Consider the following 16,886-nt stretch of genomic DNA (forward strand, 5'->3'; position numbering starts at 1 on the left):
TAATTTTTCCTCATGCGTACTTCGCGGTAGTTTAAGCTAACTTTCATTTTCTAATTGAGATTGACTAGTGCGCACAAGGGCTGTTGCCACAGTAATTCAAATTTTGTGAATATACAAGTTTTGGAATATACAAATTCATATGCTTGTTTTCATTTAAACGTTTTGGGCTCTGGCTACCTCTGGGCTTGTGAAAGAGCCCCTTGCCTCGCGCAGGGAGTCAGCTCTGCTTGGCCTCAGTGTAGCTGGCTACTGACAGCGCTGGTGCGATGCTCTGAGAGCCGAAGCCCGAGGCTTTGGGCTGCTGAATTGCTGGTGCGCGGAGAAGGGCTCCTGACTTGTGCCCGTTCAGAACAAGGATCTCTAGCATGGTGTTGTGCGCGATACAGGCAATAGCAGAGCCCGGGGGAGAATAAGAGTAAGGCAGGCGTGAAATGAGACTTCCTGACTCGTCAGTTTGGAGCTAGTGATCTCCTGAAGAGGAAGCTGCATCTCCACCATAGTTTCTAATAGTTTTTGAAATTTTTCATCAAATCATTAAACTGCTTTTTTATTTTTTATTTTTATTTTGGCTTTGCAAAACATGCTGGGGTGAGGAATTGTGCAAGTTAATTGCCTATTATATGAGAAGTACTCTTTTATTTTGGAATCCGGACTGCTGGAGAATTCCACTGCTCGTCCCCAATTTCCCTAACGTGAGAACTGGAAAATCATCATTCCATGTTCATTTTCTCCATGACGCTTGCAATACTATACTTTCTGTAGCTCTCCCCACTAGCAAATTATTTTTCTGAGGTAAAGGCCTTTGACCTGCCTAATCTCTCCCTGTACAAAAGCTGTTACATAGTTGTAATTACCTTCCTTACCCTCTGTACCTCTGATTTTCATCTCAGAAAGGGTAGTAGCTACAAGAACTAGGCAGTATTAAACGTGAGTGCAGCATGGTTTTATGTTACAGTATATTTCTGCTTTTTTTTTTTTCCTTCTCCTTTCATAATGATTCTTAATGCTGTTTGCTTATTTGACAGCTACGTTCTGTGTTTTAGAGAACTAAACATGTGACTCAGGATGTTTCCTGAAAATAATAATAGCTGAATTAATATACATCATTATTTATAGTTAGGTCATTCTCTTACCCTTCTTCTGTGTGCTTTTCTCTGCTGTTTTAATCACAGAACCATTTTTTCTTCTGATATGATCTTGTATGTCTAAAATGAATTTAATTTAATCTGCTCCGGAACATTTTGCACCAGCTGTAAACAGTGACTTCGCTCTTCACCGCCACCTTTTGAGAGCATATATGAGTAGGATAAACATCACTGCTTCCAGCAGAGATCCTTGTGGGACTCCCAGTTCTGCATCCAAACACGCTATTGCTGCCCTATTCTTGCAGATTTACCTAGTTCATCTACACATAAATCATACTCACTGACAGAGCTAGCAACACTGGTATCTGAACCCACCGCAGACTTCTCATAGAGCTGAGCAAAACTTAAAGTCTCCTGTCCCCAAAACTTCAAGATCACGGAGGGGGCAGATTGGTGGACTGGACATTTAAGTCTGCTGTGTACGGTGCAGGACATGGTTGCTAGATCAGTTGTCCAAAATGCTGAGGCTTTCGCTGTTGAGTTGTGCATGCCAGTTATATACGAAACACTGTGTAAAGCTCTGTGTGAACCCGTTTTATGTTGCTGAAATGGACGCTTCAAGCAGTCTGGCCTAGGAGGTGTGTGTGTTTCTAAAACACACGCTCTAGAGTCATGGCTTGTTTCTCTGCATATTTCTGCAGTCACTTAAGTAGAACCAAAAAGACTGGGTACATTCACATGTGCTTCTGAACTAACAATAAGAGAGAAATGACCAGGGCAATAGCACAAAGGTTTGTGTTTTTTTTTTTTAAATTTATATTTGACTTTTACTCCTCCTAAGTAGCAGATGTTTACCATGGTGGATACATTTCTTTTTCTATACAAACACAGATTATTTGATTATAAAACACTCATAAATCCTCACTGAATTGACTCTAGGGTAAGACTAGATTTCTGTGACTGATTTACCAATCAAATATACTTAGTTTACTTGTAAATGTGTTTTTCTTTCAGTTTTGAAAATTTCCATATTTTTTGCTAGTTTTGACATACTTAACTTCAAGCTTTGATTCCTGGAATTGGGCGATTATAAGAAATCTATTTCCACTGTTTCTGCCCCTCTCCTTACTTGGAATTTATTTTTTATTTCTTTGTTTTAACTAATCTCTTTTCTAAATTCAGCATGTAGTTGGATGATACCTTTTAATGTTCATTTCTGAAAACTGTTTAGCTGTCTAGGACTAAAGCTGCCCTAAATGTGGGTGGTGCGCTCGGGAATGGAAAGACTGGATTCGTTAGCATTCTTCGCATGCATCCAGACTAGCTGCAAAGCAGAATCACTTGGACTGCTTTCCAAAAGGCATAGCTCATGTTTGTTTAGAAAATTTTTGCTTATTTTGAGTTATTATAGCTAGTATAATTCACTGTATCATCACCAAGTGTTTAGGTGACCCACTTTACACTATGGGCTGACAGTTATTACAGTGTTTTTCTAGAGGGAGCCTGTAAAGCCAGGAGATTGCTGCCTTATAACTGCCCACTTAAACATGGCAGCGCAGGGTATAGGGCCATATGTCAGAGCCTGCAATGACTGTGGAGTCTGATTAATTGGGACATTGCTTTAGAATAGTTATTGATGGAGAATGTGAGGATTTTTTTATTTTATTTATTTATTTTTATTTTTTTTGCTGAATTTCTGTCCTGCACAGGTTTTGGAGGGGCAAGTGATTTATCTTATGACTGGTAGAAAGAGCATTGCGTATCATCAGGAATAACTTCCCCTTCTGCCTTACAATGATCAAACATTACTCAGAGTTGCTTTTAAACTTGTGTTTTTTTGACAGTGTAACTTTTAAGAGCCTGGAATGTGGTTGCTGTGCTGGTGCTTTCAGTATATACTGTTGTGAACAGTACTGAATGCTGTATTCAAGCATAAATGTGCACAGACTGCAGTGATTCTCACAGTCCGCCACAGCCTGGGAAGATCTGAGCTGGAGGACAGGGCCTGGTGGCTGAGTGTTTCAGCCACCCGGTTGCTAATGGTGGATTGAAGTACGGTTTGTGATTTCATTTCCTGGTGTTTTGTAAGCTATGTGCAATTTCTTGTTTAACTCTGGTTTTTGCCAGTAAGACCTTGTTGTTGTTTTAACATTTTTTCCCCTTTTCCCACTGTCAACCATGGTGCAAATTAAATTCTCCGGCCTCTGGAAACCGATGTGACATGCTCACGTGATCAGCTCCCTCCGCTCAGGCATGAGGCAAGACCAGGTAGCTGGCAGATGATAGTAACATCTTCAGTTACTACGGCTCTTTCTGAAAAGAACAATTTAATTGTTTTAAAGGTGCTGTCTTCTGCAACCACTGGGCAAATGTCAGCGCTGAGAAGATAGATAATCATGATGTTAGTGTATCACAATTTCCAAGAACGCTGTCGGAGAAATTTGTATTATTTCATCTTCAGTCTTACAGTCAGCTTTGGCCTCCTTGGTCTTACATGAGCGGTTTAAGGCTGGGATTTCTACTGTATTTTCAAACTATAGTCTAACTATTACTTTCAGTGCTGGAAGATGAGTCACTAGAAAACAACCATAAGTTTCCCAAACAGTGACACCTGCAGTCTTATACAGCTGAGATGCTTGTTTCTGTGTGGTCCCTTTATTAAGTATCCAACGCTTCCTTTTCCACAAAAAGGAAAATCCTCTTAATTTGGTGCTCTAATAATAATAATAATTACTTACTGGCTCAAAAAAACAACTCATACTTCACCTTTATTTTAATCAGTGTATTCTGATGTCTTAGAGTGCTTACTTGTAGCAATATGTTATTAGATCTTAATTGGGTAATGAAAGGGTAAATGGGTTGGAAAGCCATGTGGTGAATAATGTGGTTAGTCATACTGTATTGCGTAAGCAGGACTGTTAACATTTCAGTGAGAATGCTCATAGAGTTACATGCCTTCATTTCCTTCAGTGTGACAGTGCTGGATTTAATTAGATTTTATGGGATCTAAGCTTACAAAAAGGCTCAAAGTTCTGTATTCAAAAAGCTGACAAACGGAATGACCTTTTTTTCCCTCAGAAGATAAAGGTACTCTGTGTTCCCGTGCTGGTGAATAATTGTAGTGAAGCTGTTGCAGGGCGATTGCAGCAAGTTTTGGCTAAGCTTTGCAGGAGACTTGAGGAGATGGGGCACTGTATGTTTTTGTACTGTTTTGAGTGGGAGAGGAGGGGACAGGTTTCTGTTTAGCAACAATGCTTCATAATGACTTTTCAAAGAAGTAAAAGTCTGTTCTAGCAGCTCATAATAGATAGGGACAAACTATTTACTTTATTTGGAACATACTTGCTTTCCTAGCTTGCCTCTGTCTTATAAATGAAATATTCTTATGTTGTCATCTTAAAATTTAGAAACTCAGACTGTGCATTAGAAAGCAAATACATCTTAATATTTTGAATCACTCATATATTTGCATGCATACAAAATGTATACCTGTCAAAACTATATCTTGCCACAAGAAAATGACTTAAAACAAGCATATTTCCTTTTTGCTATCATAATGTCCTGCTCTAACCTAGATTTACAGTCAAGTTAAAGTATCAACAGTGAACTGAGTTCCTTAAAAAAAAAAATAATGTAGGATGCTATTCTGAAATAGGAACTGAGGGCTGTTTATATTTCTTGGTGTGGGCCTGCATGGATTTGGTAATAAATCCATGTTTTGATAATGCTAAAAGATGGCTCTTGGACATCTCGATGGCTGTGGCCAGTTTGTGCTTGCACAAAAAGTCAAAGTCACAGAGTTTTGTTAGGATATAGATCTTCACAGCTGTGTTGAGGAATGTTTATGAAAAGTTTTCCTAGGAAATAGGTTAGGCAAACACATGTAAGATTTTTAATGAGATGAAGATAATTTGCATCTTTTATTAGGCCTGTAATATCAGGTAGCTTTGGAAGAAACAACATACTTTTCCCAGTCTTTCATATAAAGAAATGCTTGGTATTTGTTGGGAATAAAGCATATTAGAGACAGTGAATTTGTTGCTCTAGGGACTCCATTTGGTTTGTTGCTCCGTATTGGAGACAGCATAGGGAGGTTTCCCCAGGAAAGAGCGTGCTAGAGCTGGTGGGTGGGTGGTGTGCAGCTTCTCCTGCCTCCCTGCACGGGCACTCTGCGTCCAGCAGAAATGTTCGTAAGACTTTCTTTTCTCTCTCTCTCTCTCTCTCTCTCTCTTTTTTTTTTTTTAAATAATATAGTCTGATCATAACATGTTCATTGAATTAGTTTTATGTGAAGGCTGGATTAATTCCTTTTAAGTTTTTGGAGTGGTCCCTGTTTTTAAGCCTAGATTTCTTGGCTGCTTGAAATGTATGCTTCTAGGACTTTTATAGATGAGTGAATTTGGTCTCCTAATTGTTATGGTTTATGCTTGTAACAGGATTTGTACTACAAAGCAGGAAGATTGCACACTGGGTGTTCTCTCCCATGCCCTTACTACTCAGTATTTGTTGAAGGCTGGCTGGGAGTACTTTGCCCTTATTTGACCCATGACAGTTTTGTTTTGCTTTTTTTAATTGGTAAAGTAAATAGGAAATGGTCGGTATTTAATTCTGAGAGGAAACAGCAAGTGATCCCAACACTTCTGAATGGTTTCAAAAAACTGGCTGAACTAAGGACTTGCTTAAAAATCAGTCTTTATTCCTTTCAACCCCAAACAGAACCGACACTGTCTACTTGAATGTGGCTTGAATAACCTTTGTTAAGGCTAAAATTCAGAAGAATGAATTTAGCCTAAGCATGCTACAGACTTCATACCTCTAAGCAACCACTTCGAGTTTCAGCATGGGGGGCAACAAAACCAGTACGAACCCATGTATTTCTAACAACTCAAATTTGTGACTGTAATTCAGTACCAATATTGATTTATCCTTTTGCCTTGCAAATTCTAGTCTGAACCACCTTATAGTAGCCAACTGCTATGAAACATTTATGCAAAATGTGAATGCACTGCTTACATGAAGGCATGGATACATGAGGAAACTGCTGCAAGGCAAACGAAGCTTTGGATGTGCCGTGCTGGTGTGTTCTGTAGTAGCACCAAAATGGTCTTAATTCAGTTAATGTAAAAAAACTTACCCCTTTCTCACTGAAGGACAAAAGTGAACACATTTGTAAAGCTGAGCAGTTAACAAGACATTAATTAACATGCTGGTTTATCTTCCAATAATTTGTTCTGTAGCACTAACCTGCTGGCGCACAAGGCAGTGAAGCTAGGAGTTCTTCTACATATGCTTTTTTTCTGTGACAACATTATTTCTGTCCCTGTGTTTCCCCTGAGTTGTCAGTGAAATGGTTAAAATGATACTTTTTATGTAGTGGAAAGAGTTAAAGCTCTCCTTAAATTGGAATTGTTGCTTAGGGAAAAAAAGGCTGTGGAGCTGTGTTTTGAAAATATCCAAAATATATCTATTTGTGGGAAAATAAATGACAATGTGAATTTGCAAACTCTCACTACTTGAATAGCTCCCCGCACCCCCACGTTTTGTAGATGCTTGTCTGGTGCTTTGGGAACTCGCCTGGTGTTTAGTCTAATGGTGTAATCTCTTAGATTGCAAAAAAATTTTCACCGCTTTTGCAATAGGCATGAGTAATGAGTTGTTGAGCTGTCTATAGTTACCCTTTTGGTAAAGATAACCTTAAAATATAATGAAACCTTAAGTGGAGCTGTATCCTCTTTTTTCCAACTGTTCTCAGTGCTTTCAGTGTTTGTTGCTGGTCTGTCTCTGGTATGACAGCACATTTTGTGAACTAACTGGATGTTGAGCTTGTCTGTTAATCAGGCTTGCCTTTAAATGCTGTTTCTTCATTGTCCTCTCTCTTGGCCTAAATTGGATTTTGAGCTGTAAATGTGGAAAGGAAGCGGTGTCTTTGGTAGTAGCTTGGTTTGTTTCTTCTTGTGGGTTTTAAAATTAATTTCAGGACAAAATCATCCAAATGGTAAATTTAGAAAAATCAGTGACAGGTATGTTTGAGCCTCATAATCCCAGGACACAGTATGAACCTTTTTATAGTGTTGGTAATGCTGTCAGTGCAACACAGACCATAACCTGCTAGCTTTTTCTAGCCTAGGTGAGTGTCCATCATTGTGTCTGCATACTTGCTACACCTGTATGAAGATGGGAACTGGGCTGCAAAGGACAGAAGTAGGAGCTCACTTGGGTGTTCACTAGAGTTCCTGGCAAGGAGTTTAAACCCAGGCAAAATGAAGACGAATTTGAGCACCTTATTGCAGCAATTCATGTGCTGCTTTCCCGAATCCTCAAATATGCAGCCTGTGTGAACTGTTTTGCTTAACACTTCTGCATTGGGTGGCACTTCTAGTTATACTGGAGTGACACACATGGTGCCAGCAAATTGGTTGTTTGTGGGGCAAACTACTTTGGAACTACTCAAAATAGCCTGTTATCTCAGAAAATACGATTGTGGTGGCTGGAGAAAGCTTTCCGTTTTTCTGGCCAGAAATTAATCTTTCCTTTGGTCATGATTTAAATAGAAAAACTATTTTCAAACTGTTTGTAAACACGACCTCAAAATCAGAACATATAGGAAAATGGGTTTGTTTTTTAGTAAAAAGGAAATATTTTCCGCCAAAATGCTGCTTCAGCTTATCATAGGAAGTATAGTTCAGGAACTGCTGTTCCCATTCTTCTCTGTGGACTGAGATATCTAGTAAGAATAAATCTGCAATAACATGCCAGTCTCTCTTGGGAACCAAAGCAGCGCATCGCAGGAGAAGTCCAAGGAAATGGCTCACATAAGCACATCTATTTATGAGGCAATCAGATTACAGCTTTACAAGTGGCGTAGTGGTTGTGTTGCTTTAAATTCATGTTTTGTTACTTGCTGAAACATTTTGAGATTTGGAGCCTCTTGAAAAAATAATTTTTTTCTATGTGAGTTGTTTTTACACATTTGTGTATTTGAAATTTCTACAAAATGTTTTTTAATTGGTTGTGTTCAGGCCACTGACAGATGAGCCCTACTGCATTTAGGTGTATCAATTTAAGAGTCTGTTGCTCTTTGAGGCAAAATTGCCAAAATGGAGTATGTGCCCGTTTCTCCGTCGCCTGAGCACAAGGTCTGGCAGTTGCCCTTTGCGCTGCGCAGTTGACTGAACTGCTGGACTCTGCACCGAGGTAGCTGGAGCAGTGGCTTTGCTCACTGTGCTGTGGCGCCGCTGATCTGCCGCAGGGACAAGAGTGGTTGTCTGTCCTGTGCATTGAGATGGTGGGTGCAGATTTGCTGAAGTCTGTGTCACCGGCCCTAGTGCTCGAGAGGCCACTCCAAAGTCTGGTTCCTTTCGACCGAGTGATGCACAGAATTCTTTGCCCACAATTTGTAAAGCAAAATGCAGGACTAATACTGCTGTAATGACTGTCTGAGCATTAACAGGGAGTAGAAAACTTTTATCTCCTCTTAAAACTTCAAGAATTTCCCTGGCACATTCAGAAAAATTTTAAGTGGCTTTTAGCTTGTAAAGTAAAGAATTTGTGATTGTAGAGGAGCTGCTCATTTGCAGGGACTAACTTTATTGGCTTCTGCTAGTTCAGTGATAAGAAATGTGCATGGGCTATTCTCAATTTTATTTTGCACACATATTCTGATCTCTGTATTCAACCAGGTAAATTGAATAAAAATGTTTTATGCTATTGGTTATGTCAGGCATTTTGCAGCCTTAAAGGAACAGAACTACGTACATGGTGTCACTAAAGTGCTTTAACAGAAGCGTTAGGGTGTTCCCAGCCTAGCTCAGTATCTTGATCGTTTGAGTAGTCTCCCACTGGTAGAAACTGAGAGTTTGAAATTTTTATTGGTCTGAGAACATTGAACTCGTTTTCTTCTGAACAGATGTGCTAATTTGTTTACTGCACAAAACCTAGCACGATCTCCCTCAACTGTCCTTTTAAAATACAAGCATGAACTGATCACCCATCCTTAAAGAACAATATAAGCACCTAAGCTGAGGAGAGATTTTAGGGCTATGGATCCTTTTCTTGGATAGATGGTTTAGTAGCTTGTGCTGCTAGAGCCTTGCATGGATGCTCTAGGTAGGTGTTTAAATTCAGGGAGGCAGGATTTTGTGCACATCTCCCATCACTGCTTCTCTGTCGGGTAATTTAGCCATCCTTATGCTCAGAGTAAGTTATTCTTGGGTCTAATGATTTAGTTGCTGTGGAAAGATATAAGTAATGCAGCTTTGTGTTCTCTACTTCAAAGTGAATATCTAACCCCCTTTCTCTGAATCTATATCCAAAATATTTTCCTTTCGGAGGTACCTCCATTCATATTTGCAGAAGCTCAAATTTTCCACAAGGATGTTTATCACAGTACCGTTGACCCAGAATGGCTAAATGTGTATTTTGGTGCCTATTGGAATTATTCTTTTTTCTTCTTCTTCTAGGACGTGAATAACTGAGAAATGAACAAATTACGGCAAAGCTTTAGGAGAAAGAAAGATGTCTATGTCCCAGAGGCCAGTAGGCCTCATCAGTGGCAGACTGATGAAGAAGGTGTTCGTACTGGCAAATGTAGTTTTCCTGTTAAGGTAAGAGTTTCTGCCTTTCTTTCAGTTAGCCATGAGATACTCTTGCCATGAAATATTATTTGGGTTTTTCTGGCAAGCCTAAGCTGGTGGCATGCTTCATTGCACACTGACCTATTTTACAGCTAGCTCTCATTGCAGAGGATGTGTTTTTTTTTTTTTTTTTAAAGCCAGATGAATCATGTAACAAATGTCTTGGAAAATTGCTGTCTGATATACTACATCATTGAAATAAATCATGTAGCTAGGCAGAGAACTAATATAGTATTTGTTTTCATTTTTCTGGAAGAGCAGAAATGATAAACCTCTTAGACTGCATAGAAAGGTACTTAGTTCTGTTTATTAAAAGTGAAGGTATCAGTTATCTTGCTTGAAAGGTAAGCTGTGGGTTGTACTTGGAAAGGAATCCTTCTTCCCTTTTGATAATTGAAAAAGTTGCACAACTGAAAAAGTTGCAAAATAATACCTGTCTTGTCTTCCAGCGCTTGAGGTATAAGCAGTTGCTAAGTTTTGAGAGTATCTTTTGTGTTATGATTGCTATATAATATATATGTATTTTTATGTTTATGTATATTTATATATATATTGTATATAATATGTAAAATAAAATATGTGTGTGTGTGTATCTATTAGAAATGATTAATGCATTTGGAAGTTACATTAACCTTTTTGAATCCTTGATCCTCGTTCTAGATTGAGTATTATAAACAGGTATTTTCTTTCATGTCATCATTTCTCCTTCCCTTTCTTAAAATCTGTGCTTTCCCCTACTATGCCTATATTGAAAAAGCTTTCTGAGTTGCTTCATATGAGGAGAGTTTTAATATGCCACCTCAGCATGCTTGTCAGCGTCTATACTGAACAGTGTAAGATAGCCCAAAAGGTGCAGGTGCTTCTTGGTAGGGAGAAAGCAGGTAATTAGGGTGTTTTGCTGCGTATGCTCACCTGTAAGCAAAACCTTCCTCCCCCAAGGCATGTTAATACTATCTCTAAAATAGGGCCATAGCGGCTGACATCGAAAGCTTAAGGTTTAAATATCTATGCATAAGGAAAGCGATGCCTATGCTCCTGGCACCTAAGGATCTTCTATTAGTTTTTATCTGTGTTATACCTGAAGTAACTCTGTGCAGTTGTTAAACAAGTGAGGTGGGACTCTTGAAACTGGCTTGTGGCTGTGGCATGTTTTTGTAAAGCTGTGGGTATGTGTGGATGCACAAGAAATTGGAGATAACTTGCACGCTAAATGTATTCTCTGTTTTATCCTGATGTAGTTGCTTGTGTGTGCTTTTAGGTACATTCAAGCGTATATAATGTGCAAACTAACTTTCTGGTTTGTTATGGTAGCTTATTCCTTTGTCCTTGTCTTATGTTAGCTTAGTGTCAGGATGGAGGAGCTGTAGTGTGGCACTCAGAGGGGTATTGCTTTATCTGGGCTTCCAAAGTGAGGAGCTTCCATAGCTGCTCTGTGGAAGCCTGAGCTTAGATCGGCCTCTTTTAATATTAACACTGGCTAGGTGAGAACACGCCTATTAGCTTGAAGATCATTGTTGTAATAACTTGGCCATTATACAGGTGTAAAAGCTAAAATATGTAGCTTCCAGATTTTTAGACATTTAGTTTAATTCCAACTTTTTCAGTCCTTTACTGAGCATAAAGGGTGTGAACAGCTTCTTGCTGTTTAAAGACTAAATTTTTGTTTGTTTGTTTGTTTTTACCTCTTGGTCAGGACTAACAGTTATAATAACAAATGCTTCCAGTATTTAGATGAAGCATTCATCTATTCTGGGCCCATGTACCCCAAGTCAGAAAAGGTTTGGAGCTATTCTGTGGTGAAAAGGCATAGAAATGGATGAGCCCTTGCATCCCGTCATCTTTCTGGGACTTGTTTAGCCTCTTTGCCTGCTTTATATTGAAATTCACTTCTACCATTGAGTTAATTTGTCCACTGGAAAAATTACTCTGAAGTAAATGCATCTTTGCTTACATTTCCTCATTCATTCAGAATGGTGGGCTACTCATCCTTGAAGAAGTTGCAATGACATGAGAACTTTAAATCAGAACAATTTGCCATCAAGAGGTGTATTAGCTTATTCAATTAGAATTTATCTTCCAAAATACTGTGCCTTGAGCTGGACAGCAATGGAAAGTTTTATTAGGCTTGGGATGCAAAGTGGGTGTTAACGGGTGCCTGACAGATACAGGCAGGAAGTATGGCATTGTGAGCGAGCAAGATAAACCAGATGCGGAGTCATCACTTCAGTGGGTGGTACTATATTTTGCTCTCAAAAAGAATAGGACTTTGTGCTATTGAAGGAGAGTATCCTGTCACGCAGTTCTTGGGTATTATTCAGAAATTCATACATTCCAGGAAAAGCGTGCTGTCATCCATTGCCTTAAATATCTGATGGGGTGTCTTTTCTTCCTGAGCTGCTTCCTCAATGGAGCAGAAGAAACTGAGATATCTTGGAAAAACGTATTCAAGTCTGAAGCATGATGAAAAAACATCTTCATTTTTTTAAAGTTTCTAAGTGGGCATTCCAGAGTGGTCCGTTGCCTGTAGTATATCTGCTCAAACACAGTTTAATATGTTTTTGTGGAGGTTACGTTTGACCTTAATCTTGATTAAGGTCTGCCTTCCCCACTCTAAAAATTATCAGCTGCTGTTCTTAAAAGCTCAAAATATATCTGAGTCGCAAGATTGGCATCTGACTTTTAAAGAGATGACAATTATTTTACCTGTATAGCTGATGAAGACCTGAGAATTGTTAACAGATGTGTTTGCAGCTGTATTTAAGGTTTCCTTTCTGAAAGAAAAATACGTGAAAGCAATGTAGTAGGAGCCATGGTGAAGTCTTTGTTTCTTTTAATACTTACTAATTTATTTAGCTAAGATTCTTAAGTTCTGATTTTTGGGAAGAGGAGACTAGTGTGAAAGCAGAGCATGTTTGCTCTCAGTTTCTCTAAAAGAGACAGATCAAGAAAGTGTAAAGGGAGAAAGATACGTCACTCTCTTAAACTAGTGTTAAGTTGGTGTGTTTAATTTCTTGCCTTTGGGCTTTTTTTTTTCCCCGGAGTTGGGGTGTTTGTAGAGTGCTACCACAGATTTATCTTTTTTTAGGTTTTACAGAACATATGGAAGCACTTTGAAAGTCCTGTTGCAAACAGAATTTCATCTCGCCTCCAGGCTTTGTGCTGTTAGTGTTGGACAGGGACTCCAGTAGCTGTTCGCTCCCTGCGTTTTGAGGATGCTGCTCTGCAAACAAATTTAATGTTATTAAAAGGTTTTCTACACAGGCACTGTTCCTGATAGATTTCCTGTGCTACATTAACAGCTGACCCGTAGTGTAAATTACAGTCTATAAACGCGGTGTAGGATTTTGAGCAAATCTGCTGTGCTCTGTGAAATGTTTGCTTTTGGGTAGAGTAGATTTTCTGTGGAAACTATTGGTCAAATTCCTATTACATAGTTGCCTTAAAACTGGGGGAAGTGGATTTGGTGTGCAGTTGGTTCTCTTCATTTCTGTGCTCATAAACTTGGGGCTTGTACAGTTACTCCTGGGTGTGTACTGTTACTCGTAGGCAATAACGTCTTATGCTTTGGTTTAACAGTCTGTTTTCCCACAGGTTTCAGAATGGCTGTATTGTATGTAACAAGCTGCTGATCATATTGTCTCAGTCAGGTTATCAGTGCCTGTAGGATTTATTTACAGATAGTTCATCGCTGAATTTAGATTCTAACCAAAGCTGAGGTGGTAAGCCGGCACACCCAAAATCGCGCCTGGAAATGGCTAGTAACCTTCCTGCACAGCTCTTCTACGTAAACTGTTTTGAATTGGCTAAAAGTGCAAAAAAGAGCCATAATACTGGAACACAAAAACAAATTTTGCACTCTACTGCATCAGGAGAGAGACAGATACCTGTCTGTCAGCAAAAGTATGAAAGGGTTATTAGACTTATGTTTAGGCAAGTGTGATTTGCAGACTGTTAGTATCCCTTAGGCACATAACCTTAATGCTCTTAATGCTTAACTCTTGTGGTACGGAGGCATGATACGTTGCATCTTCTATAGATGTACTCAGAATTGCCCCTTTATTATTACATGTGCAACTGTTTCAGCTGCTGAAAAATGTGTGCAGAAATTTATTTTCAAAGGTGATCATGCTCTTCCACTGTCCTAACAGAAATTATACCTGCTGTATTTCAGTAGTGAATCTCCCTCCGAGGGGAAAAAACTTTGCCAGAATATGTAATGTATAAGAGACTTGGATGGAGACATTGTATTCAGAAGTAGATTATTCTAACAGTTGATAAAGCCACTCTTATCAGTGATAGAATTTATTTTTACACAATCTTCATAAATCGTAGTAGCAAAAATTGAGGTTCATTGACATACACATTTTAAAAATTGCTGTCTTGCTCCAGACGCTACCTCACTGAGAACATGCAGCTGTTCTGTGTTTTAATGACTAAAATATTTGACACTAGGGCTTCTTTTGTCTGAAATGCCTTTTCAAATATCCCTCTGGGTAAGTATTTTTTATTCATACAAATGCACTTTAGAGTAACTGGCCTGTGAAATTTCTATCAGAAAAATTAGGTCATTTCCCTCTGCATAACAGAACTAAACAAATCAAATATTTGGAAGTTCTTAGTTCTTCTGTCCAACTGGACATGTTAAATAGAATAGTAACAGCTGATTCCTACTTGTGAACCTAGAAGACTCAACAGTCTGATATATCTGAGATTAATTTGTTGCTGTCACTTTCATGGTTTTTCTGGTAAGTCTCTCTTGACCTTAATGTGTCTAAGACTGCTACTGATTTTATGTATATATTTAAGTATTTTATTCTATTTCTAAGACTGAAGATATCAATCAATGAAGTCTCTGTGAAAGAGTTGTGTGTCAAAAATTTGCACCTTTGAACCTAAAGTCCACAATTTGTTGCTGAATGCCTGGTCTCATGTGAATTAGCCTTTCCATTGAATCTTGACTTCTGTGTTACTGTTGACAAATAAAAATTATATCAGTACAGTCGTATGTTCACGCACACAAGAACTGCCTTTTCAGAGCCAATACTCTTTCACTGGTTTTACTATTTAGCCCTTGCAATGGTGGGGGAAGTTTGGATAACATTGTGTTGCTTTATATTCAAACCCAGATAGAAGAAGTGGGGACAACTTGCACTGAGCCTTGTAGATTATTCCTACTGAGACTTCCGAGTGTCAGTTCCCATCTCTGGTATCCCTGTGACACAGGAGCTTGTTACATAATTGGCTTGTACATGGCTCTGCTGAAACTGCCAGCAGTAGAAAATAGGCCACTTCTGTCCCTGTGCTGCGCGCTCTCGCAGCACTAGCAGCTGTCAGGTTGTCGTCTTCGTTTTGTGATTTTCATATTGAACCTTATTGCTTCATGTCTAACTATAAATCTCATATTAAAAATAAATAAATATTAAAATAAATAATTAAAAATAATTAAATGATGAGCCTATAAGGTCTTAAAGCACAGCTTGAATACCGTTCTGTTCATCCACATCAGAAGACTGATACTTGGCACAAACAAGTGTGCCTGTAATTTTATGTCTGAAATGCACTTCTAGTTGTTCAAAATAATAATAGCTGTGGAAGAGCTGACCAGCAGGTTGATGTTTAAGTGCCTCTGTGTTAGACATATGATATTTTCGACCATGAAAGCATAAGATGCTTCAATAGTCTTTGGAAACTATGTTAAGTATTTTAAAGAAGTGAATGTGACAAATCTGCTGATTCTTGAAATGTTGCTCAGCTTTGCACAGTAAACACTACAAGTCCCTACCTCTTAAGACAGGAATTGATGTTAGCAGTGAACAATAACCGTTCTTACTGAATGCTAACCCAGAAGCAAGTAAGTGTATATTTTTAAAATGCTGCAGCAATTAACATTTCAGATCACAGAAAAAAGCTTGAAGGCAACTAATTATAAAAGAATGGGGATTGTAATAGAAAGTGTGAGACTTGCCTTAAATATATTTCTGTGCATTTTTGTTGTGATGAAAAGGAATGTAATACAATCCCTAATCTTTAAACTTTTCAGATTTGTGTACAACTCCCAGTTTTGTTTGAATAGCCTTGCAAACAAGAAGTTCTAAATGTAGCTTATTACTCAACTTGAAAACCCTCCTGTCTTTGGCCAAGGCCAATTTTTAAAACTGTTTAATAAACTTCAAATAGTTTTAAAGATTTGAATGTTAATGTCTGGAACCAAGTAAGATGCAGATTTGCCATAAAAATGCTTTGGATGTCCCTGCAAGAGTCTTTCTTTTAAATGTAATTTAGGTATTGGAAACCAAAAAGTTATCATTGGGTTATATCTTTAAATTCTGTTTTTACTTCATCTAGAGGATTTGCAGTGTCATAAATGAAAATTGTAATTCTTGCAGTCCTTGAAGAAAAGGTACAATGTACACTTGTGCAGTGTGTTTCTAAAACTTTGAGTTATCAACGTTTCATTAAAAAAGTCATCTTCGGTTTATTAACTAATGCTGAATTAGGAATGTAGGAATTGCACATTGGAATGAGCAGCTGAAAGCCATAAGTCTAACAGTACATATATGAAACTGTAAAGGGTCTAGGAGAAATAGGGATTTAAGCTTCTTCAAGGGAGATTTAGGATAGGCATTAACAATAGCAACTCAGCAGAACAACCCCCCTTTCTAACAGGAAGGATTGTAAGCTCTGGAGTAGATGGTCTAACCTATTGATCTGGTATGGAAATGTCATAATACTTCAAGGCTGACTTCTGTAGTGCAGATGTGGAAGCAGATCCTGCCTTGAGGCAACTGATGTCCTACATAACCTCCCGAGTTCCTTTTCAGCCTCGTTTTCGGGATTTGTGAGAATATGAAGAATATAGCATTTGTGTTTTCTATATTGAGGTTTGCTACTTCATCTTCAGTAGGGTCCTAATCAGAAATGTTTTTTGTTTCCTAACAGTGTTGTTTCTGTTCAGTGATAAATCTGATATTAGAATCAGTAAGTGAAATGCCTTTACACAGTGTGGCTCTTAGATGGGTACGGTCTGAGGAGACATTGAGAACTACTAGTATAAATAGAACTTTATTTTTAGGGTCAAAATCTTTTGGCCCATGTTATTCAGAGGCATTCAACAGTTATAGCCATTATAGCTCTTCTTTTTGTTCATTTAAGAATTTGATGAGACATT

The 16,886-nt window shown here is 38.4% G+C and overlaps 1 protein-coding gene across 7 annotated transcripts in view; it reads left to right on the plus strand.

Moving 5' to 3' along the window:
• Nucleotides 1–16,886, plus strand: part of NUMB (NUMB endocytic adaptor protein) — a 105,466-nt gene that overhangs the window by 57,783 nt on the left and 30,797 nt on the right. For all 7 annotated transcript variants that reach the window (XM_067296513.1, XM_067296518.1, XM_067296515.1 and 4 more), the window contains exon 2: nt 9,545–9,688. In XM_067296513.1, coding sequence (XP_067152614.1) covers nt 9,563–9,688 — 126 coding nt within the window. In that variant the 5' untranslated portion in view covers nt 9,545–9,562. The remainder of the gene's footprint in view (nt 1–9,544; nt 9,689–16,886) is intronic.

This window comes from Apteryx mantelli, chromosome 4, assembly GCF_036417845.1.
Source record: "Apteryx mantelli isolate bAptMan1 chromosome 4, bAptMan1.hap1, whole genome shotgun sequence".
Classification (NCBI taxonomy): Eukaryota; Metazoa; Chordata; class Aves; order Apterygiformes; family Apterygidae; genus Apteryx; species Apteryx mantelli.